Genomic DNA, 27,999 nt, shown 5'->3' with positions numbered 1-27,999 from the left:
ATTGTTTCACTCCTTGCTGCAGATATTTGTCCAAGTGCAACTCGGGAAGACTGATGTTGCATCGGCGGGCCACAGGGGTATGGGAGAGACAATTTCTGGTATTGGGTTGGGCCGCAGCAGGTGTAGAAATTCCATCTGAGATGAATGGATGGGCGGATGGCTGGATGGACGGTAGCAACTTGTGACGATACTTTAAGGTAGCAGCTATCATGATAGGCGGCCGGTCTGGAGGCTTGTAGCAGCAGCAGGTAGGGATACGGCAGCAGCACACTGTAATGCAAAGAGATATCAGCAACTGAACTAAGCGGCAGCAGTACTGTGCTAGAGACCCTGACTACAGTAATGAGTCTAAAGGGGGCTTTACACACTACGATATCGTTAATGTTTTATCGTCGGGGTCACGTTGTTAGTGACGCACATCCGGCATCATTAACGATATCGCAGCGTGTGATACTTACCAGCAACCTTAAGCGACCTCAAAAATGGTGAAAATCGTTCACCATGGAGAGGTCGTCCCAAAACCAAAAATCGGTAATGGTTGATAATCGATGTGGTTCGTCGCTCCTGCGGCAGCACATCGCTGTGTGTGACACCGCAGGAGCGAGGGACGTCTCCTTACCTGCCGCCGGCCGCAATGCGGAAGGAAGGAGGTGGGCGGGATGTTACGTCCCGCTCATCTCCGCCCCTCTGCTTTGATTGGCCGGCCGCTTAGTGACGTCGCGGTGACGTCACTGTGATGCCGAATGTCCCTCCCCCTTGCGGTAGGGATTGTTCGGCAGTCACAGCGACGACACCGACCAGGTAAGTGCATGTGATGCTGCCGTAGCGATAATGTTTGCTGCGGCAGCGATCACACGATATCGCATCCACGACGGGGGCGGGTGCTAATGTGGCGCCCCTGACCCGGTCAGGCACCACTGAGTACTGCACCCATGCTGGGGACAGTACAATACAGGTAATCCAGAAGGCTGACAGGGGTGTGGAACACAGGCGCATAGTGATCAGGTCTCACACATGTACCTTTGAGAGGACCCCTGGGGATCCCAGGAGGGGGCAAAGCCTAGACCTTCACTGGAATAGTGGAGGGGGCCAAAAGCCTCCATCTCCTCTCAAGGGGTGTGGTGGAGAGTCTGGTTGCTAGGTGGCGTAGGCAAGAACAGGAGAGGAGGAGCAGTGAGTCAGTTAGAGGAGAACTCCAGAGGGCTCAGTGAGGAGCAGACCTGTGGGGTTGATGCTGTCTAACAGCGCCCGCGCAGTGGCTACTGACGGGGGAGAACGGTCAACTAGGAGTGCTACCTGAAAGCCAGCTTCAGCTAGAGAGAAAGCACGGAGTGGGAAGTAAGGAGACTGCTAGAGAGCACCAGGCCCAACCGGGCGGCAGATCCCGAAGCGAAGATAGATCCAGCTTTCTTCTGCTAAACCTGCCGGTGTGGGGCTCTCAAAGCCCACACCACAACACCACAAAAGCCGCAGCCACGTAACCGCAGTGAGGGCCCATAGGTCACAGGAGGCAAGCAGCTGGAGTGGCCTGGTCCGGGGAACAAGCAAACGGCAACCAAAAGGGGGAGAGAGGCTGCAGCATCTTCCCTGGGTGACCCCCATAGGGACTCAAAGTCGGGGTCACCCCAAACCACCAAGGGCTAAGGAAGGCGAGTCAGTAGTCACCCTCATAAAGTCAGCCTGAAGGATACCTGGTTCCCATCTGGTTCATCCCAGCTACGCCCGGGCTACTCACCCTGCCATCAAATGTGAGTAAAGCCCTTGAAAGACAGTTCTGCCTGTGTGAGTCATTCTGCGACTTGTGGTACTACAAACTTACACAGGGCCCTGGGGCTTGCCTCACTCTCAGGAGGCTACTACATCCGACTGCACCCACCATCAGCCCCAGGCGTCCCCTAACCTGCAGTGGCGGTCCCTACTGGCCGCAATACTGAGAGTGGCGTCACGACAAGAAGAAGATCTCCTACCTGTGACCAGATCCAGCTACGTGGAGTCCCTGAAGGTAATGCACCGACACTACACCTGTGGGGCTTCACATCTGGCGTCACGAACAGGATAAGGACTAGACCTGTTCAGACAGGTGACCATGTGCCTGGGCGGTCCGCTTGAAAAATTGGAAGCGCCGCCATATTGCCACCATGAAAAGCGCGCTGAAAAACAACAGCAGCCCGCGCTGGAAGAAGTTACCGCCCACGAAGAGGTGTGGCTACCCAGAGATCCCCTGCAGAGTTCTGACCTTGCCAGCTATGAGAGTGGAAGCGTCCAGAGACGGCGGGAAGGAAAGAGAGCCACAAGCCTGCTGCTGGGAGAGGAGCTGCTGAAAGAGGCAGAGCAGAAACTGAACAGCTTGCTATCTGAGGCAATGGCGAGTCCACAGCTGGAGAGTCGTGCAGAAGAGGGCGCAGAAGAAATGGCGTCTGACCGCAGAAATCCAGAACCGGGCTCCGCTGCCTGGTGGTATCGGGAGCTGGCCCAGTTCTGCGACCGACTGGAGAACCGGGTCGTGGAGCAGATTAGAGAAGAACGAATGGAACTGCTGGAGATGGCTGCCGCGGTTCGGGCCTATGAAAGGAGAGCCGCGCGCCGAGTGCCAGACAGGACGGCGATGACGCAGACCCCGATGCTGCCACCGGTGGGTGAGTCGAGTGATGCCCCGGCCAGCGCAAGTGCCCCGACCCCTGCTGCCACGCCCGCGGTCCCCGAAGAGGCGTCCGGTGCGGCGACACTGAAGCAGGCCGCAGCCACGCCAGGTGCGGCCTTCCAAGCCCCAGCGGCCGCAGCGATGCCCTGCTCGGCCCACCAAGACCCGGTCCCTGCAGCAACGCCCAGTCCGGCCCGCAAAGAACTGGCTGCCACCGCGACCCTCATCCGCGTCGCAGGCGTAACGCTGACCCAGGCCGCCGCCCTGCTAGGCCCGGCCCGCCGAGACCCCACCGCCGCAGCAACGCTCGTCCGCGCCGCAAGTGAGGTGCTGAACCAGGCCGCAGCCACGCCAGGCGCGGCCCGCCAAGCCCAGACTGCTGCAGCGACGTCCAGCCCAGCCTGCACAGAGCCCCCTGCAACAGCGACACTGATCCAGGCCGCCGCCATGCCAGGCCCGGCCCGCCAAGACCAGGCCGCCGCCATCCAGGGCGCGGCCCGCCAAGACCAGGCCGCCGCCATCCAGGGCGCGGCCCGCCAAGACCAGGCCGCCGCCATCCAGGGCGCGGCCCGCCAAGACCAGGCCGCCGCCATCCAGGGTGCGGCCCGCCAAGACCAGGCCGCCGCCATGCCAGGCGCGGTCCGCCAAGAAGAGATTACCTCATCATTTACCCCGGCCTGCAAGGCCAGAGCAGACACCGCTCCCCAGTCCAAAGAGGTCCCTGCTAGGAAGACCCTGATAGGAGAGGACCCCGAATACTGGAAGCTGAAGGCTGACCTAGAGGCCCAGTTCCCACAAGAGATGGTGGATCGGTATCTGCTCCCTCCGCATACCCCCAAGGAGATTCAGGCAACCCCTGCAGCCGCGTCAAAGAGTCCCCCGCCTGGGCCTGCTGAAGAAAGCCCATCCCCAGCACTGCCACAACCAGAGTGCAGCGAAGAACTAAGGGGGAGAGGAGGCCAGGAAGCTGAGGAGCTGACTCCGGAGCCACCAGCAGTGGATCTATACCCAGAGCCGGAGATGTTACCCTATTCCCGTTGGGATGAGGAAGACCTGACACCGTCCGCTGACGAAGATCTGCCTAAAAGTCTCACCTGGGAGTTTGCAAGCTGTACCACGCAGAGTTCAGGCCGCAAGACAAGGCGTCGCAATAGAACAACGCTGTCCCCTGCACCACAATCTCCAGAGCAGAGGGAAGTTGCAGCCAGAGACCTACAGGAGAAAAGGTTACTGAGAAGGTCCAGAGCCCAGGCCAGAGGACCCCTTTGCAGAGGAGTAGTGGAAGATTTCAACTTGAAAAGCGGATACGGCTTTATTGTAGCCCCTGGTATCAAAGAAGGGATATTTGTCAACAGAAGAGATGTGAGCGCTCATCTGCCTAGAGGACACCCTGGCAGAAACCTAAAGATGGGGGATTCAGTACAATTCACTATGCATGAAGGCGAAAGAGGACTGTACGCGCTTGACGTAGCACTATGCACCAGCAAACCTTACAGCCACCCCATGCTACAAGAAAGAAAAGACAGAGATAAAGACACAGATGAAGATCAAGAGAGAAAAGACAAGGAACCTACAGATGAAACGACCACAGACGACGACAAAGAGCAAGAAAGCAACAGGTGCCGCAGCCCTATAGGCCAAAGCCCTGGTAAAGAGGAGTAAAGTAAAGGAAAGTAAGAAGTTACTGTTTCGACCAGTTTTGAAAAGTTTTGTTTTGCAACGTTCTCAAGTTCAAGCATGTGCCCACAAAAACTATTGTGAGAAATAAACCTTAAGGCTATGAACTGGCTATAGCCACAAACTCTCGCAGTGTAAATAGTTACACCAGAGGGCACCACCACCACCAGAGTCAGCCTGTTTAGGGGCTTGGCTCGTCTGCAACCAGGAGGAGCCCGTCCGTGTATAGGGCCTTGGCTCACCTGCAACCAGAGAGCACGCCTGTTTATGGGGCCTTGGCTCACCACCACAAAGAGGGTACCTGGTCAGCACCAACTGTGGAGGCCGCCTCTGCATCCTGCCAGAAGAGGCTGAAGGCGCGGATCCACCAGGCCAGGTATACCCTGAAGACCACCAGCCCATGTAAGCCGCCTCTACATCCTGCCAGAAGTGGCTGAAGTCGCGGCCAACGTGAAAGGGTTTTGGGTGGGTTAACGGACTTGTGGGTGGAGGGTGGTGATGTATGGTACCTGGTGCTTTTAAAAATGTTTTACATGTTTTAATGTTTTATGCATTTTAAAATGTTGTCTCGCAGCCCGAGGACGTGCTGGTGATAACTAAGGGGGAATGTGGCGCCCCTGACCCGGTCAGGCACCACTGAGTACTGCACCCATGCTGGGGACAGTACAATACAGGTAATCCAGAAGGCTGACAGGGGTGTGGAACACAGGCGCATAGTGATCAGGTCTCACACATGTACCTTTGAGAGGACCCCTGGGGATCCCAGGAGGGGGCAAAGCCTAGACCTTCACTGGAATAGTGGAGGGGGCCAAAAGCCTCCATCTCCTCTCAAGGGGTGTGGTGGAGAGTCTGGTTGCTAGGTGGCGTAGGCAAGAACAGGAGAGGAGGAGCAGTGAGTCAGTTAGAGGAGAACTCCAGAGGGCTCAGTGAGGAGCAGACCTGTGGGGTTGATGCTGTCTAACAGCGCCCGCGCAGTGGCTACTGACGGGGGAGAACGGTCAACTAGGAGTGCTACCTGAAAGCCAGCTTCAGCTAGAGAGAAAGCACGGAGTGGGAAGTAAGGAGACTGCTAGAGAGCACCAGGCCCAACCGGGCGGCAGATCCCGAAGCGAAGATAGATCCAGCTTTCTTCTGCTAAACCTGCCGGTGTGGGGCTCTCAAAGCCCACACCACAACACCACAAAAGCCGCAGCCACGTAACCGCAGTGAGGGCCCATAGGTCACAGGAGGCAAGCAGCTGGAGTGGCCTGGTCCGGGGAACAAGCAAACGGCAACCAAAAGGGGGAGAGAGGCTGCAGCATCTTCCCTGGGTGACCCCCATAGGGACTCAAAGTCGGGGTCACCCCAAACCACCAAGGGCTAAGGAAGGCGAGTCAGTAGTCACCCTCATAAAGTCAGCCTGAAGGATACCTGGTTCCCATCTGGTTCATCCCAGCTACGCCCGGGCTACTCACCCTGCCATCAAATGTGAGTAAAGCCCTTGAAAGACAGTTCTGCCTGTGTGAGTCATTCTGCGACTTGTGGTACTACAAACTTACACAGGGCCCTGGGGCTTGCCTCACTCTCAGGAGGCTACTACATCCGACTGCACCCACCATCAGCCCCAGGCGTCCCCTAACCTGCAGTGGCGGTCCCTACTGGCCGCAATACTGAGAGTGGCGTCACGACAAGAAGAAGATCTCCTACCTGTGACCAGATCCAGCTACGTGGAGTCCCTGAAGGTAATGCACCGACACTACACCTGTGGGGCTTCACACTTACACACTCGATATCGCTAGCAATTGCTAGCGATGTCGTAGCGTGTAAAGCCCGCTTTAGTCTAAGGGGTACTTTACACGTTGCGACATCGTAGCATCAGTTAGCGATGCCGAGCGCGATAGTGTGACGCCCTGGACTAGCCAGGTAGTCACTGACATAACAACAAAGAGGAGAAAATCCAGCTCACCTGCCATCAAATTCCATGCTTTCCTCCAGAGTGCACGAGTCCTGCCGGTCAGTCCATACCGGTATGTGTGGCAAAGAGTGAATAGAAAAAAGTGGGCTCAGAACTGATATAAAAATATATATATATATATATATATATATAAAAAAAAAACCTTTTTATTGGAATCCGATTAAAACATAGTCTTGGAACACATTGTACACAATGAAGAGCAGGAAAAACTTTACGCGTTTCGGACAGGCTAATAATTTAAAGCCAAAAAGTGTCCTTAGTCATAAGCTACCTGCAGAGCGGCCAGAAAGAGAATATATCCATGCTGCAGGAGAGGGGTGTTCCCTATCCAGCTGTAACGGAATGCAATCAAGGTTCAAATCCAAAAGCAGGGATAATAGACATAAAGGTAACAATTCTAATATAGGTTCCTAAAAAAAACGCATGGAAAAAAAAAAAAAAAATTCTATTCACTCTGAGTCACAGACATAACACTTCACACACCCCTTCCCTGGACAGTAACACCAGTCAAACAAAAACCCTTGTTGCCTCCCTCCAGGGTCTGATGTCCACACCAGGTGGGGCGGAGCCAGGTGGTTGGCCCCACCCACCGAGGAGTTCACAGGTCTGGAGGCGGGAAAAGAGACAGAGATTTGTGTAGACAGTGAAAGTGAGAGGTCAGAAACTGTCGGTGTCTGGGTAGGGGCCCACACACAAACAGCAAGGTTGGCAGACGGTGGTGGCCGTCTGCAGGAGTTAGTGGATCTTTGCAGAACCGTAGGACCGGGGTCGGGCAGTGGAGTGAAGCTAAGCACACAGGCAGGACCATCGACTAGGCTTGGAGCCGCCGACAACGGTCAAATCCGAGTGTGACAGGAACCCCAGGGGTTTCCCAACAACCAAGACCCGACAGAAGGCAACAGTCCACATCGTGAGGATATACAGCCACCGCCATAGGCTAGAGATCAAAAGGCCAGCGCCTGCGGGCAAAACGGGCTCCTTCGGTACCTATACGCCGGGGAGCGGACAACCGGTGGGCAACCACAGGAGTCAGAACATTCTAACCAGGTGCAGGGAAAGACAGTCACCATCAGCCGTCCGGGGAGAGCACAAACACTGCAGCCAGCTGCGGGACCCGTCCATCCAGCCGTTTGGTTTACCAGAGACTCTGTTATTGACTGCCTGAGTGAGTACACCAGTGCCATCCGGCACCGCGCCGCGCGACCCCTGCAACCCTGCATCCCAGCCATCCAGCCTCCCCGTTACACCACCGGGCCCCGGGATCACCAACCCCTACCCACGGAGGGGACAACATCCTAGCTGCTCCCTACCATCGCTCCCGGGATCCCCGTCACCAGCAGCGGTGGTGCCCTTTATCACCACGACCCGTGGGTGGCGTCACGAACTATCTCCCAAAACAAACCACCCCCTTTTCACTTGTGGACGAGGAGCGCTGCTCGAGTACCCAGGTCTGGCCCACCGCTCGAGCCACCGAGCAGCAGCAGAAGCCCCGGACCCGAGCGTGGCGAGCGCGTCCCCTCCGCCCGCGACAATAGTACCCGCCCCGTCGTACATGCGATATGTGGTCATTGCTACCGTAGCAAACATTATCGCTACGGCAGCTTCACACGCAACGTCACTAATCGGCTGGCCAATAGAAGCGGAGGGGCGGAGATGAGCGGGACATAACATCCCGCCCACCTTCTCCCTTCCGCATTGCTGTCGGGACGCAGGTAAGGTGATGTTTGTCGCTCCTGCGGGTTTACACACAGCGATGTGTGGAGCTGCAGGAACGACAAACAACATCGTACCTGCGGTCGACACGACATTATGAAAATGAACGACGCTACACAGATCATCGATTTTCGACACTTTTTCGATTGTTTATCATCGCACCTAGGATTTACACGTTGCGATGTCGCTACCGGTGTCGGATGTGCGTCACTAATGACGTGACCCCGACATTATTTCGGAAGCGATATCGCAACGTGTAAAGCCCCCCTAACTCATTGCCCAGGCAGCTCTCAAAGGGCAGAGTTGCCTTAAATGCCTGCAGCCTCCCAGCTGACCTGGGAGGCACATTCGGGTAGGAAAACAAAGGCACCTTAAGAGAGGGGGCGTGGCCATGGGCGCGCCCTACAGGCAGAGGCCTGGAGCCTGTCAGGAGTACAAATGTTCCGTGAGGCTGCAGCTTGTGACAGAGAGGGGACCACCACTGCAGGATGCCTTGACAGGTGAGGGAAACAACATCCTCACTGGGGTAAAGAAGCAGGAGCGTGCGAGGACGCCAGTATGAGCGTTACACCAGCGCACAATACATAAAATGCAAAATATAGAATTATGTAACCTGAGGTAGAAATAGACTGTATAGCTAGTTAGATCCTAAAATAAGGTGCAACAAATGCAGAAAATGGAAACAGATAGAGATAAGAATGTCATAAGATCAATTGGATCCAGAAGGAGATAACCCTAGATGGAAAATATCAAACAGTCTGACAGTAATGGGAATATATCGCCAATATATAAAAGTATAAATACAGTAGAGAAGACACCTTGATAAAAATAACATCATTTTCTAAAAAACTCGCAGTAGCTGTAAGTACAAGTGCAATCTGACAATAAGAAATATACAGAGGATGCCTCATAAAAGGTTACCAGGCCTGAAGTGCGTAAACAAATGAAATGGGCAAAAGTCACTGCAAGAATAGAAGGGAAGCACCTTCTCAGAGTCTTCTTAGCCTGATAATACCAGCCACCAGCTGTCTGCTTTACCATGGTTGGTTATCAAAAATAGGGGAAACCCACACCATTTTTTTTTTTAATTATTTCTATATTTATGAATAAAAAAAAAATTTTAGAAAACAGAGTGGGATCCCCTCTATTTTTGATAACCAGCCAAGGTAAAGCAGACAGCTGAGGGCTGCAGCCTGCAGCTGTCTGCTTTACCAGGAATGGGTATCAAAAATATAGAAACTCAACTTCATTTTTTTCTTTATTCTGTTCCCAGCAGTGTCCAGGCATCTTCCCCTTGCCAAAAGTGTGTTGATTTGCTGTGCTCCGGCCTTTTCAACAAGCTTTATTCAGCATCCAAACAGCATCTGAACTCCAAAATTAACCATGAACTTCTGTGAGACTTCAAGCCACGGACACTAGGTGTCTGGTACAAACCCTGAAATTTACCGTTCAGGTTCGCTAATCCCTATAGATAATTTAATTTATGGACATCTATTTTGTTGGTTTCTTTGCCTGTGTGGATTGGATGGGTTGTTACAGATATCTGGTGAGAAATACATGGCAATAGCACCTTTAGATTTATATTTACTGATAAAATTGGTGGCATGTTCCATACTTATTTCACTTACTGTATGTGATCAGACACCAGGTATTAGTGAGTGAACACGGTAGAGCGGGGCCTGCTGAAAATCCCTGTTGTAGGAGATTGTAAACTGTGAATGCACTCCAATGCTAAACGTTTGCTGTGCATTGTACAAAAAATAACAGGTTGCCCCTCTAGTGGACTAGAAAATGTGTGAAAAAATGTATTCAAAGTTCAAATCAAACTTTTTTTTCCATTCCAAAACTAAAGAAATTAAAAAAAACTATAAAAAACAACTTATGTGACATATCACCGTGTCTATCAAAGTCTGATCTTACAAAAAATAAAATTGTTTAAAGGGAACCTGTCACCAGTTTTTTGAGTTATTATAAACGAAAACTAGCACCTTAAGCATAAATACTTTTATGAAATCTCCCTCCATGTATGCTAATCCTTTGGTCTGGTGATGGGTGTCCTATTTTGCAGCTGCTGTCCCTCCTTTCAGCACTGATCGCCGTGCTCCTTTGATTATTGATGTGGATGACGCCTCCTGCGCCATCCACATAGCCAGGCAAAATCTTGCCCCTGTGCAGTGACATTGCCGGCTCGCGTATGCACACTTCGCTCTACCGCATTGCGAGCAGACACGAAAACAGAAAACTCTGAGTTCTCTGTGCAGGTGCGAGAGTTTGCCCAGCGTTGTGGATGATGTCACCTGCGTTAACTACATAACCGGGCAAAAAGTCGCTCCTGCGCAGAGACATTGCTAGCTGGCCCAGACACACTTCACTCTGTGCTACTGTGGGCAGAGCCAAAACACAAATGTGAACGTGCTGGCCATGGGTTTCCTGCTTCCCACTACCAGAAGTGATATTTTGCCCTGCTACGTGGATGACGCAGTTGACGTCATCCACATCGATGGCCAAAATCTCGCACCTGTGCAGAGAACTCGCCGGCTCGCGCAGGTACATTAATGTTTTAATTTCTGCCTGCAATAAAGCAGAGCTAAGTGCGCCTGCGTGAGCTGGCAATGTCTCTGCGCATGCATGAGATTTTGCCAGGCTAAGTGAATGGCGCCAGAGGTATCATCCACATCAATCATCAAAGGAGGATGGCACTGACAGGAGACGCAAAATAGGACTCCCATTGGATCGAACCCAAGGATTAGCATATGTGGCGGGAGATTTTATAAAGGTATTTGTGGGGTGTACAGGGCGAGTCATGGGGTAACATGCACCTTTATAGAATGCAGCCCAGGCGCTGCTAGTTCTTGTTTAGATTGTAAAAATCTGGTGACAGGATCCCTTTAACCCACACGGGAAAGTCATTAAGACAAAACAAAAGACAAGATTTGCACTTTTTCCATCATCTAATCATTTAAAAAATACCCCAAAATGGTATCAATAAAATCTACAGCTCACCACATACAAAAACAAGCACCCTTGTAGCTCCATTGACAGAAAAAAACAAATGGATAATGTGGCGATACAAACCAATTTTTTTTTTTTTTTTTTAACAAATGTGTACACTTTTCAAAAGCAGTAAAATATAAGTTAGTAACAACTTTGGTATTGTTGTAATCAATCATACTGACTGGGGAATGCTGTAAATGAACACTATAAACACAAAATTCAAAAACAATGGCAGAATTGCAATTTTTTTATCCATTTCACCTACTTCGAACATTTTTCTCATTGCTAAATAAATGAAAGTGAATGGGGTCAATGAAAATTACAACTTATCCCGCAAAAAACAACAAAAAAGCAAAACACAAGTCCCATACGGCAATTCTGAAAAAAGAAAAAAATAAGTTATTATAGCTCATGGAAGAAGAGCAAATACAAAAAAGAAAAATTGACCCCGTCACAAAATAATCAGACCATCAGCAGTTAGGCACTTGTTAACCTCCTAGTTGTGATTATTGACAATCCCCTTTAAATCTCTAATGATCTGTTTCAGGTTAGTAATTCACGGCATCAATCATTTGCAGCACATTTTCCGTGTGCACATGCCCTCAAAGGGTTAAGATATTTGCATTCAAAACATTCATAGCATAAGATCTTTACTTCTACTAGATCACCAGGGTATGTATTATATGAGGTACAGCCTTTTTCAGGGGCATGTCAGTGTTTTACTGAATGCACCCTGACTGCTGTGCCCGGGTAGTAAGGGGTTAAGTTCCCCTCTCATGTCCGATTTTCCCTCCTCCCCTTCCAAAGGTTTTGTCCAATGGGAATGTTCCCATAATCCCTTTCTTTCCCCTATAAATATTCCCTCTTTTCCGGGATCCGGTCTCTCCTCACCTTGTGAGATCCGGACGGTGCTGTCCCACCCTCCCTCCCTAGTTTTTGATTATTCTTTTAAAGTCACAGCGGTTTCAAGGAACACAGTTCAATTACGAAGGCTAAAGTGCGCCGAAAGTCCGGCCTGGCACAAAGTTTCGTTTTGAAAGTGGTTATTTATAATGGTTAATTGTGCTGTTACCGACCTCCATCCACAACAAAAGATGAGAGATGTTTACCAATTTTATAAAGCTCTCCTAATAAAGTTTGTATTTTGGTTAATTTGTCTCAGAGTGGTTGATCGGACATGGGAGGGTTTTTGGTTGAGGGTAATCTGGTCTCAGCAGTCTTAGTATTGTATGAGTGCAGTATTATTAACTGCTTACTCAGATGTCACTTCCGGGTTTCTCTCATTACTGACGATGTAACTACTGGTTGTAGTGAAAAGTTCCAACACGGCACAGAATGACAGATCAAGTAGGAAATTCCTCAAGAGCGTTAATAATTGCTAGGTAACAAGGGTTTGGCCAGCAGTGTATATATAGGAGAGCTTTCAGGAGCCATGCACAGCTACCTACTCAAGACTCAAGAGATCCTTACAGAGAGCCACAGAGAGGAATATTTGCAGCAGATATGGGTGGTCTCCTGAGCAGCCTCTACCAAACTCTTCTCAACTTCTCTGGAACCAAAGCCCGGATTCTGCTATTGGGTCTTGATGCTGCTGGAAAGACAACTCTGCTATTTAAACTGAAGCTAAATGAGACTGTCTGTACAATCCCCACCATCGGATTCAATGTTGAAACTGTGGAACCCATCCGTAATGTCACCTTCACCGTGTGGGACGTGGGTGGTCAGGGCAGGATCAGAGCCCTGTGGAAACATTACTTCAAGAACACAGACGGACTGATTTTTGTGGTGGACAGTGCCGATCCTGAGAGATTTGTGGAAGCCAAGGCAGAGCTCATCGCCATCCTGGAAAATGATGAAATGAGAGGTGTCCCCTTCGTTGTGATGGCCAATAAGCAAGATCTACCTGGTGCCCAGAATCCCATGGAGCTAGCAGAGAATTTGGGACTGATAAAGATGAAAGGACACCAGTGGCACATTCAGGGGTGTTCTGCTACCTATGGGACAGGACTTGTGGAGGGGCTGGAGGTCCTCACCAATTTGGTAAAACAGTTTCAAAAGAACAAACAGATCTGATTGGGACATTCTCTCTAGTAACAAGACCTGGCACCACGTGTGTTTGGACAAATGTTCTGAGCATGATGAAAGCATGCTCTCTGGCCCCTAGCTCAGTGTGGTTCCATAACACGTTGGATTTGCAGTCACCAGTGGACATTATAAACTAAATATATGGATCACAATGGAAAGGTTTCTAAATCTTTATACGTACACATAATAACTCCTAATTGCATTGTCTCACCCTTATCAGAAAGTCTTACTTTGTCCTATACATTATTTATACTAAGTATAAGATTGTCATTATATTGTACACATTTATGTTTCGAACATTGTGTATTTATGATACTTGGATTTTCTTTTTGTTAATAAATATTAATTCTAAGATTAATAATTCCTTTGATGTGTTGTTAAGGGTTAAGTCTTATCATATACACACAAAGTGGGATCATTTGTCTCATTGTCGCATTCCCCCCGGTTAGCATGGGTTCCGGCGGCAAACCCATGGTAATTTCCGCGCATCTCTGCTGATCTAATCAGCAGAGATGTGATCACGGGGCGTCAATGTGTTGCCTTGGTAGCGCGGGGTGAGCTGATGTCAAAGGCGCACATAGAAATCATGGGGCCCCATAGCAGGATTTCCAATTGGACCCCCCCCCAAAAAAAAAAAGATTCGGCTGGGTCATAGAATCGCATATTTCACAACTCTACAGCCCTTACAAAGTAAGTTTCCTCCTATTGAAGCCCCTAGATTCCCCTTTCATTGCAGCCATAAAGTATGATGGCAACAAAAGTGTCTCACAAGCACTGTTTGATACCCCAAAGTACATTCCTCCACAGTACTCGCTAAACACACAGTACCATAACCCTACTGTACCCCCCTTTAACTACTCCAGCAATGAATGGTGACCTCCAACACAGTAAGACCCCCAGCTGTGATCCCCACACAGCCCTCACTGCAGTATAATGGGCTTACCTACAGTATAATGGCCCTTACTATCCCTCCAAATAAAATAATGGCCCCCACACAGCCCTCCACAGAGTATGATAGATCCCATGCAAACCTTAACACTGTATATATGCTTGCATACAGTATAATGGCCCTTATATAACTCTAGATAAAGTATAAAGGCTCCCTCATAGCCCTCCAAATATTACAATGGCCCCACAAAGCCTTCCATATAGTATAGTGGGCCTCACATAGTCCTCCATATAGTAAAGGGCCCCACATAGTTTTCCATATACTATAATACACTCCCCATATTCTCCCATATGGTATTATGCTGCCCCACGTAGTATTATGCTGCACCACATAACATTACGCTGCCCCACAGAGTAGTATGTACCCCACATAGCATTATATACCCCTACATAGCATTATACACCCCCACATAGAATTATACACCCCCACATAGTATTTTGCACTCCTATATAGTATTATGCAGCCCCACATATCAGTATACACCCCCACCCAGCATTGTGCACCCCCACTGTGTACTGAATAAATATGTAGTTACCTCTCCTCGGTTCCCCACCGCTGCTCCTCGTTCCCCATGTACACAGTATGATGGGCCACAGCTTCACTAAAACAATGGTCCACACACAGTATAATGGCCACTACAGTAGCCAACACACTTATTAATTGTCCCCACAGTAGCCCCCACATTATATAATGGCTTCAATAGTAGCTCCCCACACTGTAAGAGGGCCCCCAAAGTAGTCCCCAGTATGACAGCCCCCACATTAACTCCCACACTGTATAGAGGCTCTCCCATTAGTTCCTGCCCTGTATAATGATCCCCTACATTAGCTCACACATTATATAAGGGCTCCCCACACTGTATAAGTGCCTCCCACACCAGTGGCATAACTAGAGTCTGATGGACCCCGATGCAAGATTTGGATATGCTCCCCCCATTCTCACTCCCCTGCATGTTTATGTCAAATGTACGGGCCCTTGTAGTTTTCTAAACACTATAAAGACATGTGCTGCTCCCCCTTCATTACATAGTAATGACCCCCATCCTGGTATATATGTCCCTAGCCTGATGTATATGTCCCCCAGCCTAGTGTATATGGGCCCCCTGCCTGGGCTCCATCCTGGTGTATATAAGCCCCATGCTAGTATATATGGACCCTCTGTTAGTATATATGTGTAAACTGGAGTGAAAGGGGGCGCTGTACTCATGGTCGGTGTGTCGTGCAACTCCCTGGCCCTGCTACAGGCAGATTATCGGGACCATGAACGTTTGGGCTTCATTCACTTACTTGCCACTTGTGGATATTTCGTCTCTTCTATCTTCTTGTTCAAGGACAATCACGGAGACGACACAAAGGGATTCTCATTTTTTTAACACAACTTTACTGTACTTTTGTGGTAGGGTTCTCATACAAAATGCAGTCACTTTAAACTCCTTCCTCTTTATCTGTTCCTATATCCATTCCTTTAACAGTTATTTCATGTTGTTCCTTTCTTCCTGTGCACAATAGCACTATACTGCAATTCTTCTGTCTGGCTCTGATGCTGTCACTCCTCTTCCCTACGTTCTGTTCCCAGCCAACTAGTCTAACCCCATCCAACACCTGGGGTCCTACCTCGGCTCTTTTCCTTGTGCCTGGTGGAACCTGTGAATCCCCTATGTTGCCCAGCAGGTGTAGCGTCTAGAGAAGGGGGTACTCGGTCCCGGGCGATAACAAATGGGAATGTCACTCTGGTGGCCGTTGCCCGGTCCCGTGCTCTGGGACCCCGACTGTCCCTTGTGGGGTACAGACTCCTTCTCCATAGGGCGGGCAGTGCGGACCCTGCGGGGATGTAAGTGTCCGAACCCCAATCCTAGTTTAATGCTGATGCCCCTAGATTATTTGGTTCAGTGAAGTCCGTGAAGGTGTCCTCATCGGACAGGTATTTGCCAAACAGTCTAAAACTTGCACTTGACCTAGGGCCCTGTGCCCCGTGTGTGCTCCAGTCCCAGCGGTATCTCGGTACCCATCCTGGCAACCTCTCTCCTGTGCCCCCGGGGTCACCGCTACACGGACCCAGCTCAGGCACGTCCGCACACCTCTTCTGTGTGCTTCACTCTCCTCTTGCTACCACTGACTGACTCTGCTCACCAGGCTGGCTATACCCAGGGACTCGCTCCCATGGCGATCATCCCCTTACGTGGTTAACCCTCTATGCCCAATGTGGAGAGGAGAACTAGGATTTAGATTGTGTTTTGGTGGAAAAGGCACTGGTACTCCAGGTCCTAGGGGTTAGGTCCTGCAGAGGAAGCAGTTCCCTTTAGTGTCCTTAGGTTCTCAGGGGCGCTACATTCCCCCTTGGTTAAACACAACACGTCCTCAGGCTGTAAGCAAGCAGAGTATTTATTGAACCGGAATAGTTGTAAAAAGCTTAAATGCATAACAATCCTCCCTCGCAGGGGAGGCACATTTCTTGAACATTACATTGAGTAACCGACCCCATCAACTCACCACCCAAAAAGGTCTTGGTTCCACAAAACCCTTTGAGGAGGCAGGTCACCGGTCCCTCTGGTGACCAGGTCTGGGCGTTCTCTATCCTAGACCTTTCCTCCAACCTTCCTCTCCGTGGTGGCGAGATTAATGTCGACTACTCTGGTAGGCACACTAGGTGTAACTATTTACAAAAGCACAAGTTCGTGCTGGCTGCTGCCAGTCCTGCAGCCATGGTTCATTTTTAACTTAACTTGTGAAAAATCAGGTGACTGTCCCAAATGATTCAATTTTTCAACTTTTGGTACACATTTTTAAATGATTAGCAGAAAGAATAACAAATAGTTCAACATTATTTGCATTATTGACTGTATATTTCACTTAGGGTTTTACTCTCTGTACCTAAGTGGGGGTTGGCCAAAATTGCTACGGGCTGACCTGCGTAAGTCTAGTCCTTCCTCTAACCCCTGTTGTGCTCTAATGTCTAGTGGGTGTCTTCCTACTGTCTGCAGGTGGACTAGGCAATTGTCTACGTGTTCTCCATAAGCCTACCAGTGTATGGTCTGAGGGTTCTTCTGGAACTGGTTCCTCTGCCTCTTGAGGAAGTGTAAGGACTGGCACAATGACAGCTCCATTATACTGGGGCCAGTTTTCTGGAAAGTCTCCCAAAATAGTATGGATCACTCTTTCTTTCTTTCTTTCTTTCTTTCTTTTCTTCGACTTGAGGTGGATCTGGTACTTCCTCTCTTGGTTTCAGTATTTCTGGACATTTTTTCAAGTGATCACGTGAGACAGTAGATGTGGTTCTGCCCTAATCCTTGCTGATTAGGCAGGTCTTCTGATTATCAAAATGTGAAGGTAGTATGGCATAAGGTTCCTTCTCCCATTGATCGTCGAGTTTGTGAATTCTTCTCTTCCTTTTGAGAACTGCTTCTCCAGACATTAAAGGATTAGCTTGTGCTTTCTTGTTGAAGTCTTTTTCTTGTTTTTCTCAACTGCGGTTCAAGTTCTGCTCAACATAGTCTTGAATTTTTCTATACTGAGCTTGATGGTGAGAGTCCCAGTCTTCGCTTGATGGGTTGATTTCTGGTACTTCGATCTCCATCTCCACATTCATTGGTAGTCTGCCAGGTATCGCTGTCATGAGATATGCGGGGGTGCACTTTGTGGAACTCAGCGGGATGTTATTATACATATCCACCAAATCAGGTAACTTCTCAGGCCACAATTTTCTCTCTTCTAGTGGCAGCGTTTTCAGCAGATTGATTACAAGGTGGTTCATCTTCTCACACATCCCATTTGTTTGTGCATGGTAGGGAGTAGTACGTATCTTCTTACAGTCGTACAGGTTACAGAATTCTCTGAAGATGTCAGCTTCAAAAGCAGGGTCTCTGTCTGTCAACACCTGTTCTGGGTAACTTTGAGGTGTGCAGAAATGGGCCTGGAAAGCTTTGGCTGCGGTGCTTACTGTTATATCTTTGACAGGTACCACCACCAGGAATCTGGGGTAGTGATCCACCATTGTTAGCACATAGGTAAAAATATTCCAGTCAGATTGTCCGACCTGATGAAGGCCTAAGGCCTAAACGTCCTGGCGGACTCTCTATTCTTGTACAGCACCGTTTCACCTTTTTCAATAAAGAAAAACAGATTAAGAAATACATGAACCAGTGTACCCCTTTTTTTCCTTGGGAAAGCAATTACTGTGCCGGAGTTCTCCTTTCTAAGCACTGTCTTTATTACTCCAGAGCACCTACCCTAGGTGACGCTAGGTCTTATCTCATTTTGTGAAGGGTGTTTTACACGCTGCGACATCGCTAACAATATATCGTCAGGGTCACGTCGTTAGTGACGCACATCCGGCGCCGTTAGCGACATCGCAGCGTGTGACACCAATGAGCGACGATCAACGAGCGCAAAAACGTGAAAAATCGTTGCTCGTTGACACGTCATTAATTTCCTTAATATCATTGCTGCTGCAGGTACGATGTTCTTTGTCGTTCCTGCGGCAGCACACATCGCTGTGTGTGACACTGCAGGAACGACAAACATCTCCTTACCTGCGTCCACCAGCAATGAGGAAGGAAGGAGGTGGGCGACATGTTCCGGACGCTCATCTCCGCCCCTCCTCTGCCATTGGACGGCTGCCGTGTGACGTCGCTGTGACGCCGCACGAACCGCCCCCTTAGAAAGGAGGCGGTTCGCCGGCCAGAGTGACGTTGAGGTCCGTGTGATGGGTGTTAGCAATGTTGTGCGCCACGGACAGCGATTTGCCCGTGTCGCACAACCGACAGGGGCGGGTACGCTCGCTAGCGATATCGGTACTGATATCGCAGCGTATAAAGTACCCTTTAGGCACTTGTTAACCTCCTAGTTGTGATTATTGACAATCCCCATTAAACCTTTAATGATCTCTTTCAGGTCAGTAATTCACGGCATCAATAATTTGCAGCACATTTTCCGTGTGCACATACCCTCAATGGGTTAAGATATTTGTATTCAAAACATTCATAGCATAAGGTCTTTACTTCTATTAGATCACCAGGGTATGTATTATATGAGGTACAGCCTTTTTAGTATTGTATCAGTGCAGTATTATCATCTGCTGTGACCTTACTCAGTGATGTCACTTCCGGGTTTCTCTCATTACTGACGATGTAACTACTGGTTGTAGTGAAAAGTTCCAACACGGCACAGAATGACAGATCAAGCAGGAAATTCCTCAAGAGCGTTAATAATTGCTAGGTGACAAGTGTTTGGCCAGCAGTGTATATATAGGAGAGCTTTCAGGAGCCATGCACAGCTACCTACTCAAGACCCAAGAGATCCTTACAGAGAGCCACAGAGAGGAACATTTGCAGCAGATATGGGTGGTCTCCTGAGCAGCCTCTACCAAACCCTTCTCAACTTCTCTGAATTGAAAGCCCGAATTCTGCTTTTGGGTCTTGATGCTGCTGGAAAGACAACTCTGCTATATAAACTGAAGCTGAATAAGACTGTCTGTACAATCCCCACCATCGGATTCAATGTTGAAACTGTGGAACCCATCCGTAACGTCACCTTCACTATGTGGGACATGGGAAGTCACGGCAGGATGAGAGCTCTGTGGCAACACTACTTCAGGAACACAGACGGACTGGTTTTTGTGGTGGACAGTGCCGATCCTGAAAGGTTTATGGAAGCCAAGGTAGAGCTCATCAGCATCCTGGAAAGTAATGAAATGAGAGGTGTCCCCTTTGTTGTGATGGCCAATAAGCAAGATCTACCTGGTGCCCAGAAGCCCATGGAGCTAGTAGAGAAATTGGGACTGAAAAATATGAAAGGACACCAGTGGCACATTCAGGGCTGTTCTGCTACCTATGGGGCAGGACTTGTGGAGGGGCTGGAGGCTCTCACCAATTTAGTAAAACAGTTTCAAAACAACAAACAGTTCTGATTGAGAAACTCTAATAACAAGACTTGGCACCACATGCATTTGGACAAATGTTCTGTAGGCAACACTACCTTATTTGCCTATTTTCAAGCCACATATCAATAACTGTTCATATACTATATCTTTACTACAGCATAATGGAAGCCTGCTTCTCTCTGGCCCCTAGCTTGGGGTGGCCCCATAACAAAGCTAGATTTGCAGTCATCAGTGGACATTAAAAACTACATATATGGATCACAATCAGGGTTGGACTGGGACTAAAATTCAGCCCTGGCATTTGGAGGCACACAGGCCCACTTGTCGCGTGGTGCATGTGTAATATCTTTATGCACTTGTAGGTTACAAGAAGTGAGGTGAGTGTAACACGACCATATAACATGTAGTCACAGCTGCGTCCAGTATTACTGCTCAGTCCTATTTATTGCTCTTAAGGCCACTTTACACGCAGCGACATCGCTAGCGATGTCGCTGCCGATCGCACCCGCCCCCGTTGTTTGTGCGTCACGGGCAAATCGCTGCCCATGGCGCACAATATCGCTAGTACCCGTCGCACGGACTTACCTTCCCAGCGACGTCGCTGTGGCCGGCGAACAGCCTCTTTTCTAAGGGGTGCGGTTCGTGCGGTGTCAAAGTGACGTCACACGGCAGGTGTCCAATAGAAGAGGAGGGGCGGAGAGCAGCCGCATTAAAGACACGCCCACCTCGTTGCCGGAGGACGCAGGTACGGTGCTGTTCGTCGTTCCTGGGGTGTCACACGTAGCGATGTGTGCTGCCTCAGGAACGACGAACAACCTGCGTCCAAAAGCAGCAACGATATTTGAGATTAGAACGACGTGTCAACGATCAACGATTAGGTGAGTATTTTTGATTGTTAGCGGTCGCTCGTACGTGTCACACACAACGACATCGCTAACGAGGCTGGATGTGTGTCACGAATTCCGTGACCCCAACAACATCTCGTTAGCGATGTCGTTGCATGTAAAGCCCCCTTTAGTTGTAGGGCCTGGTAAAGCCACTATTTTCCCTAAAGAGCTGGGTCCCATAGATAATGAAGAGGATGTTGTGCTCCATATAATGCTGCGGCCTTGTCATATAGCTGATGGGCAGGGATACAAAATCAGATCCCTCCGAACTAATATTGATGAGCTATTCTACAGATAGGTGATCAAGGAAGCTGTAGTTTTCAATGGTGCTAATTTTGGGTGCATACCACTTAGGGAATGTGCAATGACATTTTTGGGGGCAGATCCTACCATGGAAACTATTATGAAAATACTCAAAATGAATTAACATATGCATCTACTTGCTGTGCACAGGCTCAGGCTTTTGAGTATCTTTTAACCACTTCAAGTTTCTAAAACAACCAAGCGGTTAAAAGAAGTGACCCCACCATTCTGGTGTTGGTGTTTTCTACTCGGAAAACGCTGTGTACTTTACAATGCAGATCAATGGGAAGGCTCGAAAGATGCCCGGACGTCTTTTGTTGCGTCTTACCATCATCAGCGCAGTAAAAAATGTGTGACAAACACAATGGGAAACACTAAAAAAACAAAGATGATCAAAACCACAAAAAAAATATCCAGGAAACTACTGTAAAACTACACAGAAGATGGGTCAGGATAAAAAAAAGCCACGGTTTTCAACATCTTCTGCTTGAAAAACATGGCAGTTTTGCTTGAGTTTAAAATACCTAGTGTGCACACACCCTTAGGTTTTCCAGTTATGGAAATGTGCCGCCCCTGAAGCGGTCGAACCGCTCGGATCCGGGGTTGCTGTGGCTCAAGGGTCTCCGGACCTGGGGGCTTGCGGCCACTCAAATGTAAAGGGGACTATTTACAGGGGATAAATGTTCGTGACGCCACCCGTGGTTCGCGGTAAGGGGAGTACCGCCGCTGCCGATGGGAGTACCCAGGGGAGATGGAGTGGGGCAGCCAGATGACGTTCCCTCCACGGGTAGGGGAAGGCCCCAGGACTCTGGATGGTGCTGGATGAGGGTGAACAGGGCTGATTGAAGTATCCCTTGGGGTGCTGGATGAGGATGAACAATGCAATAGAAAGGGGCGACACACGCAGCTGGTAAACCAAAGCTCTGTACTCACTATCGCAGCTCTGTGGGGACGGCTGGTTTCTGTCCCTTGTACTGCAGGTGTCAAGCTGGTGATCTGGTGCAAGATCCAGGTGGCTACCAGTGTCCGTCCAAACGTGTCCTTTGTGTCCTCGCTATCCAGCGATCAGCAAAAGGAACCTGGACCGAGCTCCAGCTCCCAAGCCCCAGGCTCTGCAACAGAAAGTTGAGCTGCCTCAGTCCCCCCCCCAGCGCTGGTGCCTTCCTGCACCCAGGCTGGTGTCATAGGACGCTCCCTCAGACAGCCTCCAGCTTTACTCTCTCTATGTGTCATGGCTACCTCCTCTTATACCCCATGTGGCACCCGCCCCAGTGGTTGTTATGTAAACCGGAAAGTCCCATGCTCTCTGGATGGCTGACTCTCCCTACCAAGGACCAGGCTACTCCCACTTCAAGGGAAAGACACCTAACTGCATGGAAAGTGTGTGTGATGTCAACACTGGCAAGCCACCTGTCACTTACTCCAGAGGGACACTGCTCCTTAACCCAGTTGCGATACCCTGTAGTGACCAGGTCTCAGGGGCGCTACATTCCCCCTTGGTTAAATGTAGCTCATCCCCGAGCTACAGCGTGAGCAGAGTTTTATTAAACATAAGAAAAAGCTAATTTTTACAAAACATTCTTCCCTCGCACGGGAGGCAGTTTTCTTAAACGTTTCAAATGAGCAGGCCAACACTAGGGCACCCGGAGATCGCTACCGGTTGTAGCGGTAGTCGGTGTCTCAGCCTACTCTGCTGCAGCCCCTTCCTGCCACAGTCCATTCCCATCGGCCCTCTCCCTTCAACCCGCCACCCAAACAACCTGGATCCCTGATGCCACCTCTAGTGCTGGTGGACGCCCCTTTTTGCAGGAACCTTAGCAGTCCCTGGTGACAGTGTTGAAGTCCTGGAGGTGTAAAAGACGACTCTGGTAACAGTCCTGAGTAACTTGGTAGCCATTACTCTTTGTGCCAACCTCCATCAAGGGCCCCTGGTGCCGTCTACCAGCGCTGCACCGTCCAAGACCCTGATGGACTTTTTACCTTAAACGGAACATGGAAAAAGGGTCAACAAGGATGACACAGTCTATCTGGAGCATGAACTCTCCTGTCACCTTCCACTAGGGACCCCTGAACCGATCCCTGACGGCCTTCTCCACTCAAACTTAACACTGGAGAACGTTCAACAAAGGTGACAGGTCCAAACAGTCATTTTTTAACTTTATAACAACTTGTGGGTAGCTATCCAGATTCAGCTACCGCTGCTGCAAGAAGAGGCGTCGGCTGTTCCGCAGCGAGGATAGCAGAGTTCGGGTGCTCTGTACCAAGGTACCGGCCCGGTGATGCAGCCGGGTCTGATCTGGCCGATAGCAGGACCAAAGGCGTTGTGGCCTGGTCTGGTCTGGCCGGTGGTGGAACCGGAGGCTTTGTGGCTTGCTTGCTTTCTTTGGGGCTAGAGGTTCCGCTGCCGGTGTTGGGGTTAGCTGCTCGGCGTCCGGCGAGGGTGGCGGTGGCTGGGTGATTGCGGTGGCCGGGGGCAGACAGGATTCCGCGTCCGGGTAGGCCAGATCAACCGGAACTGGGTAGCTGCTTACATGCTCCACACGCAGGGCTTCCATCTCGCGGTCCTATACTGCGGCAGCCACGCTCCTCATCTCGACTCTCCAGGTAGCGGTCCCAGGAGCAGCACGCTGCGGTGACCAGTCCCTTGCTGCCGACATCTTGTCTCTGCGGGTTCCAGGAACTTTATGGTCAGAGTCCTGGCGTCCCTGTGCCACTTCCGCTGTTACATCCCATTACACCACCCCCTTGGTTTTCAGCAGCCAGCTCTCCAGCTTCCAGCTGTGCTCTCTGGACGAGGGGTGGAGCTTCAGCTTCGCGCTTTTTTGGTCGGGAAGATGGCATTTTGGCGCCAAAAATGGCGAAAAATGTCTGGAACTCAACTTTGATACCGCAGCTCGAACCCTCCAAGGCGATCGTCACCTAGGTTAGTGGGCCCAGTCCGTATCCTGTTCGTGACGCCAAGAATTTGAGGTGTGCCGCCCCTGCAGCAGTCGAACCGCTTGGATACGGGGTTGCTGTGGCTCAAGGGTCTCTGGACCCAGGGGCTTGAAGCCACTCAAATGTAAAGGGGACTATTTACAGGGGATAAGTGTTCGTGACGCCACCCATGGTTCGCGGTAAGGGGAGTACCGCCGCTGCCAATGGGAGTACCCGGGGGAGCTGAAGTGGGGCAGCCAGATGACGTTCCCTCCACGGGTAAGGGGAAGGCCCCAAGACTCTGGATGGTGCTGGATGAGGGTGAACAGGGCTGATTGAAGTATCCCTCGGGGTGCTGGATGTGGGTGAACAGTGCTATAGAAAGGGAGACACACGCACCTAGTAAACCAAAGCTCTGTACTCACTATCGCAGCTCTGTGGAGGCAGCTGATTTCTGTCCCTTGTACTGCAGGTGTCGACCTGGTGATCTGGTGCAAGATCCAGGTGGGTACCAGTGGCCGTCCAAACGTATCCTGTGTGTCTTCGCCATCCAGCGATCAGCAAAGGGATCCTGGGCCGAGCTCAGCTCCCAAGCGACCAGGTCTCAGGGTTGCTAAAGAAACCCATTCCCTGCATTGTTTGTTTATTCACTCTCCCCAGGTCTGCTCTTGTCTGCAGCGCTGATGTCATGTTACAATGATAGCGCTGCAACCAATCAAGGAGCTCAGCAGCTAACTGATTGGCTACAGCGCTGCTGATGTGATGTCAGAGATGCAAGCAATTATAGACACCAGATGCAACAGCAGTTTGTAATTTTTATAACAAAAAGGACGCATCAGACATCAAGAGGATATGAGCAGTCAGTGTTAAGGCCCTGTCACACATAGAGATAAATCTGCGGCAGATCTGTGGTTGCAGTCAAATTGTGGACAATCAGTGCCTGGTTTGTGGCTGTGTACAAATGGAACAATATGTCCATGATTTCAGGTAGCAAGGTATGGAATAAAGAAAAGCTTCTTCCCCCAGATAAAAACACTAATGTTAACATAATGAGTTACACTCGAAGGTCAGTGTGTCAGCCTAAGGCTATGTGCCCACGCTACAGGATTTATCGCGGATTTGACGCGGATTTTGACGCGGATTTAGCGCGGATTTGCCGAAAATCTGCAGCACAGCTACTCCCCAGCCATTTCAATGGCATTTTGGAAATGCTGTGCCCATGCTGCGGATTTTTCCGCTGCGGATTTTGCCGCGGATTTTGATGCGGAACAAACTGCAGCATGTCAATTGTTTGGTGCGGATTTGGTGCGGATTTTCTGTTTTGAATGGGGAAAAAAAAAAAAATAAAATCCGCATCAAAATCCGCGGCAAATCCGCGGTAAATCCGCGGTAAATCCGCGGCAAATCCGCACCCGCGGATTTTCAGGCAAAAAAATCCGCAGGGACCTTTTACTGTGGACACATAGCCTTAGAGTTCCCCAGGGTGTGTTTCACAGCCAAAAACAAGAACACATTTACGTAGTCTAAGAAAGGGTGATTAACTACCTAAGAAACAGAGGAAGGTATAAATCACATGGGAGCATTTCAGTGGGGATCTCTGAAGCTTCACACCAATTTACAACCTATCAGTTCTATATGCAAGACTCAGAAAAAGGTATATGTACATATACACTGAGAAATTTGTATACCCAGGTATCTAATCTAAAGGTACCGTAAACTCTGAAAGAATCTGTCATAGTTCTGTAAAGAGTCCCGATTGTGGCCAATTCTGAGGTCTTCAGCGCCAAAATGTAAGAAAACCAACGTGCACAAAAAGAGTCCGTAATACTTTATGCTGCAGATCTCCAATAGCCCTCGGCTATGGTCACTCACAGTTCAGTGGAGCACAGGGATTGGGATCCTAAGTCCAAATGACTTTTTCTCAGGGGGTCTGTAGAAAGTCTCTTTTCCAACCTGGCAAGGGTCCACCCGCTCTCTCCTCCAGGACTAATCTTCCTCTTTTTCTATAGGTCCCGGCTGCCATGCCTGTTCAGCATCCTGCTTCCACTTCAGAAAGTTCCATCTTCCACAACCGTCTCAGTTCTTTCCAGCAAGATAGCACCAAGTTCTCACTTGTTTCCTGGGCTTGTCCAGATATGCCCTAGCTGATATCCTGGCGCCCACCATCTGCAGGGAGGAGACCTCTGGGTCCTAGAGCATTCCCAGCTCTCTCCACACACCATGAGCCAAAACACCGGAGAGCAAACCTGTCAAAATTCACAGCACTTTGTACCTCTAAACACTGTTACAAGCACATGAATGTAGTGGCAAGACCACCATCAGCACATGAATTCAGCACCAGAACCACCATCAGCACATGAATGCAGCACCAGAACCACCATCAGCACATGAATGCAGCACCAGAACCACCATCAGCATATGAATGCAACAGCACAACCACCATCAGCACATGAATGCAATGCTAGGACAACCATCAGCACATGAATGCAGTACCAGAGCCACCATCAGCACATGACTGCAGTGCCAGGACCACAATCAGCAAATGACTGCAGTACCAGAGCCACCAACAGCAGATGAATGCAGTGCCAGTACCACCATCAGCACATGAATGCAGTACCAGAGCCACCATCAGCGCATGAATTCAGTGTGAAAACCACCAGCAGCACATGAATGAAGCTCCAGAATCACCACCAGCACATGAATGTCACGTCAAAACCACCATCAGCACATGAATGCCACACCATAACCACAGTCAGTACATGAATGCAGCTTCAAAACCACCGTCAGTACATGAATAAATCACCATGCTTAGCCCCATGTACAATTTTATCGCTTGAACCTACAACTCCCAGTTTGTCCTTAACAATGGTAAGGAGATGCTGGGAGTTGATGTTGTCAATTGTGTACCATACAAGAACCACAATACTGATAAGACACAGACAGTATCAGAAATAAACATTTACATCCAGGTACCTTATAGGTGACATATCTGATCCGAGTCATTCCTGTCCCTTTTGTCTCCACGTAGTACAAATGCCATGATGAGATTTCATGCCCACAGTTCATCTCTGAAGACCTCCCTCTTTGTTCTTCAGCAGCACTTACAGACACAGTTCCATTAAAAATAAAAGTATTATTATACTGCCTCATAAATATAAATATCTCCCATGCTGCGCCCCTGAGTAAATAATTGATGTACTTCCTTCACAAAATATCTCTACCCACATACACACTGCCCTTATCCAAAATATCTCCCCACACTGCCCCTCTTCATAATAAACTGCTAACACTGCCCCTCTTTAAAATATTCCCTCACATTGCCCCTCTCCATAATATTCCCCTGCACTGCCTCTCTGCAAAATACTCCCTTACTCTGCTTCTCTCCAAAATATACCCTCCATGCTGCCTCTCTCCAAAATATACCCTCCATGCTGCCCGTCTCCATATTTCCCCATGCTGCCTCTCTCCATAATATCCCCTCACACTGCCACCTTCCATAATATACCCTCACGTTGCCACTCTCCATAATATCTCCCCACGCTGCCCCTCTCTTTAATGTACCCTGCATGTAACCCCCATACTGCCTCTCTCCATAATATCCCCCCATGCTGCCACTCTCCATAATATACTGCCTCACTGCCCCTCTCCATAATATCACTACTACGCTACCTCTCTCCATAATAAACCCCCCATAATGCCTCTCTCCATAGTATCCCCCTGCACTGTTCCTCTCCATAATATACCCCCATTCTACCCCTCTCCATAATATAAGCTCCACGCTGCCTCTCTCCATAATGTTCCCCCATGCTGCCACTCTCCTTAATATTTCCTCACACTGCCCCTCTGCAAAATATCTGCCCTATATTACCTCTCTCCAAAAATATCCCCCCCCCCACACACTGCCATTTTGTAAAATGCCTCTGCAGCGACACCAGCAGTGTGAAGACGTCACCAAGGTGCTGATCTCATCACACTGCTGCACTTCGGGGCCCCTGTCCCAGTC

The 27,999-nt window shown here is 49.6% G+C and overlaps 2 protein-coding genes across 2 annotated transcripts; both read left to right on the top strand.

Moving 5' to 3' along the window:
• The first annotated feature begins 12,436 nt into the window (after nucleotides 1-12,436).
• LOC142310196 (uncharacterized) lies at nucleotides 12,437-13,266 on the top strand. Its single transcript, XM_075347681.1, has one exon. It carries the CDS (start codon nucleotides 12,483-12,485, stop codon nucleotides 13,050-13,052), a length of 570 nt encoding a protein of 189 aa, XP_075203796.1. The 5' UTR covers nucleotides 12,437-12,482; the 3' UTR covers nucleotides 13,053-13,266.
• A 6,081-nt stretch (nucleotides 13,267-19,347) lies between these two features.
• LOC142310195 (uncharacterized) lies at nucleotides 19,348-19,917 on the top strand. The gene has a single exon (XM_075347680.1). It carries the CDS (start codon nucleotides 19,348-19,350, stop codon nucleotides 19,915-19,917), a length of 570 nt encoding a protein of 189 aa, XP_075203795.1.
• The last annotated feature ends 8,082 nt before the right edge of the window (nucleotides 19,918-27,999 follow it).

The sequence above is a fragment of the Anomaloglossus baeobatrachus genome, chromosome 5 (genome assembly GCF_048569485.1).
Source record: "Anomaloglossus baeobatrachus isolate aAnoBae1 chromosome 5, aAnoBae1.hap1, whole genome shotgun sequence".
Lineage (NCBI taxonomy): Eukaryota > Metazoa > Chordata > Amphibia > Anura > Aromobatidae > Anomaloglossus > Anomaloglossus baeobatrachus.
The sequence above is the reverse complement of the archived record's forward strand: the minus strand, read 5'-3'. Positions and strand labels throughout refer to the sequence as shown.

Bases quoted from the DNA above. Each gene is read 5' to 3' on its own strand.
- LOC142310196 (XM_075347681.1), top strand. From the start codon at position 12,483: ATGGGTGGTCTCCTGAGCAGCCTCTACCAAACTCTTCTCAACTTCTCT.
- LOC142310195 (XM_075347680.1), top strand. From the start codon at position 19,348: ATGGGTGGTCTCCTGAGCAGCCTCTACCAAACCCTTCTCAACTTCTCT.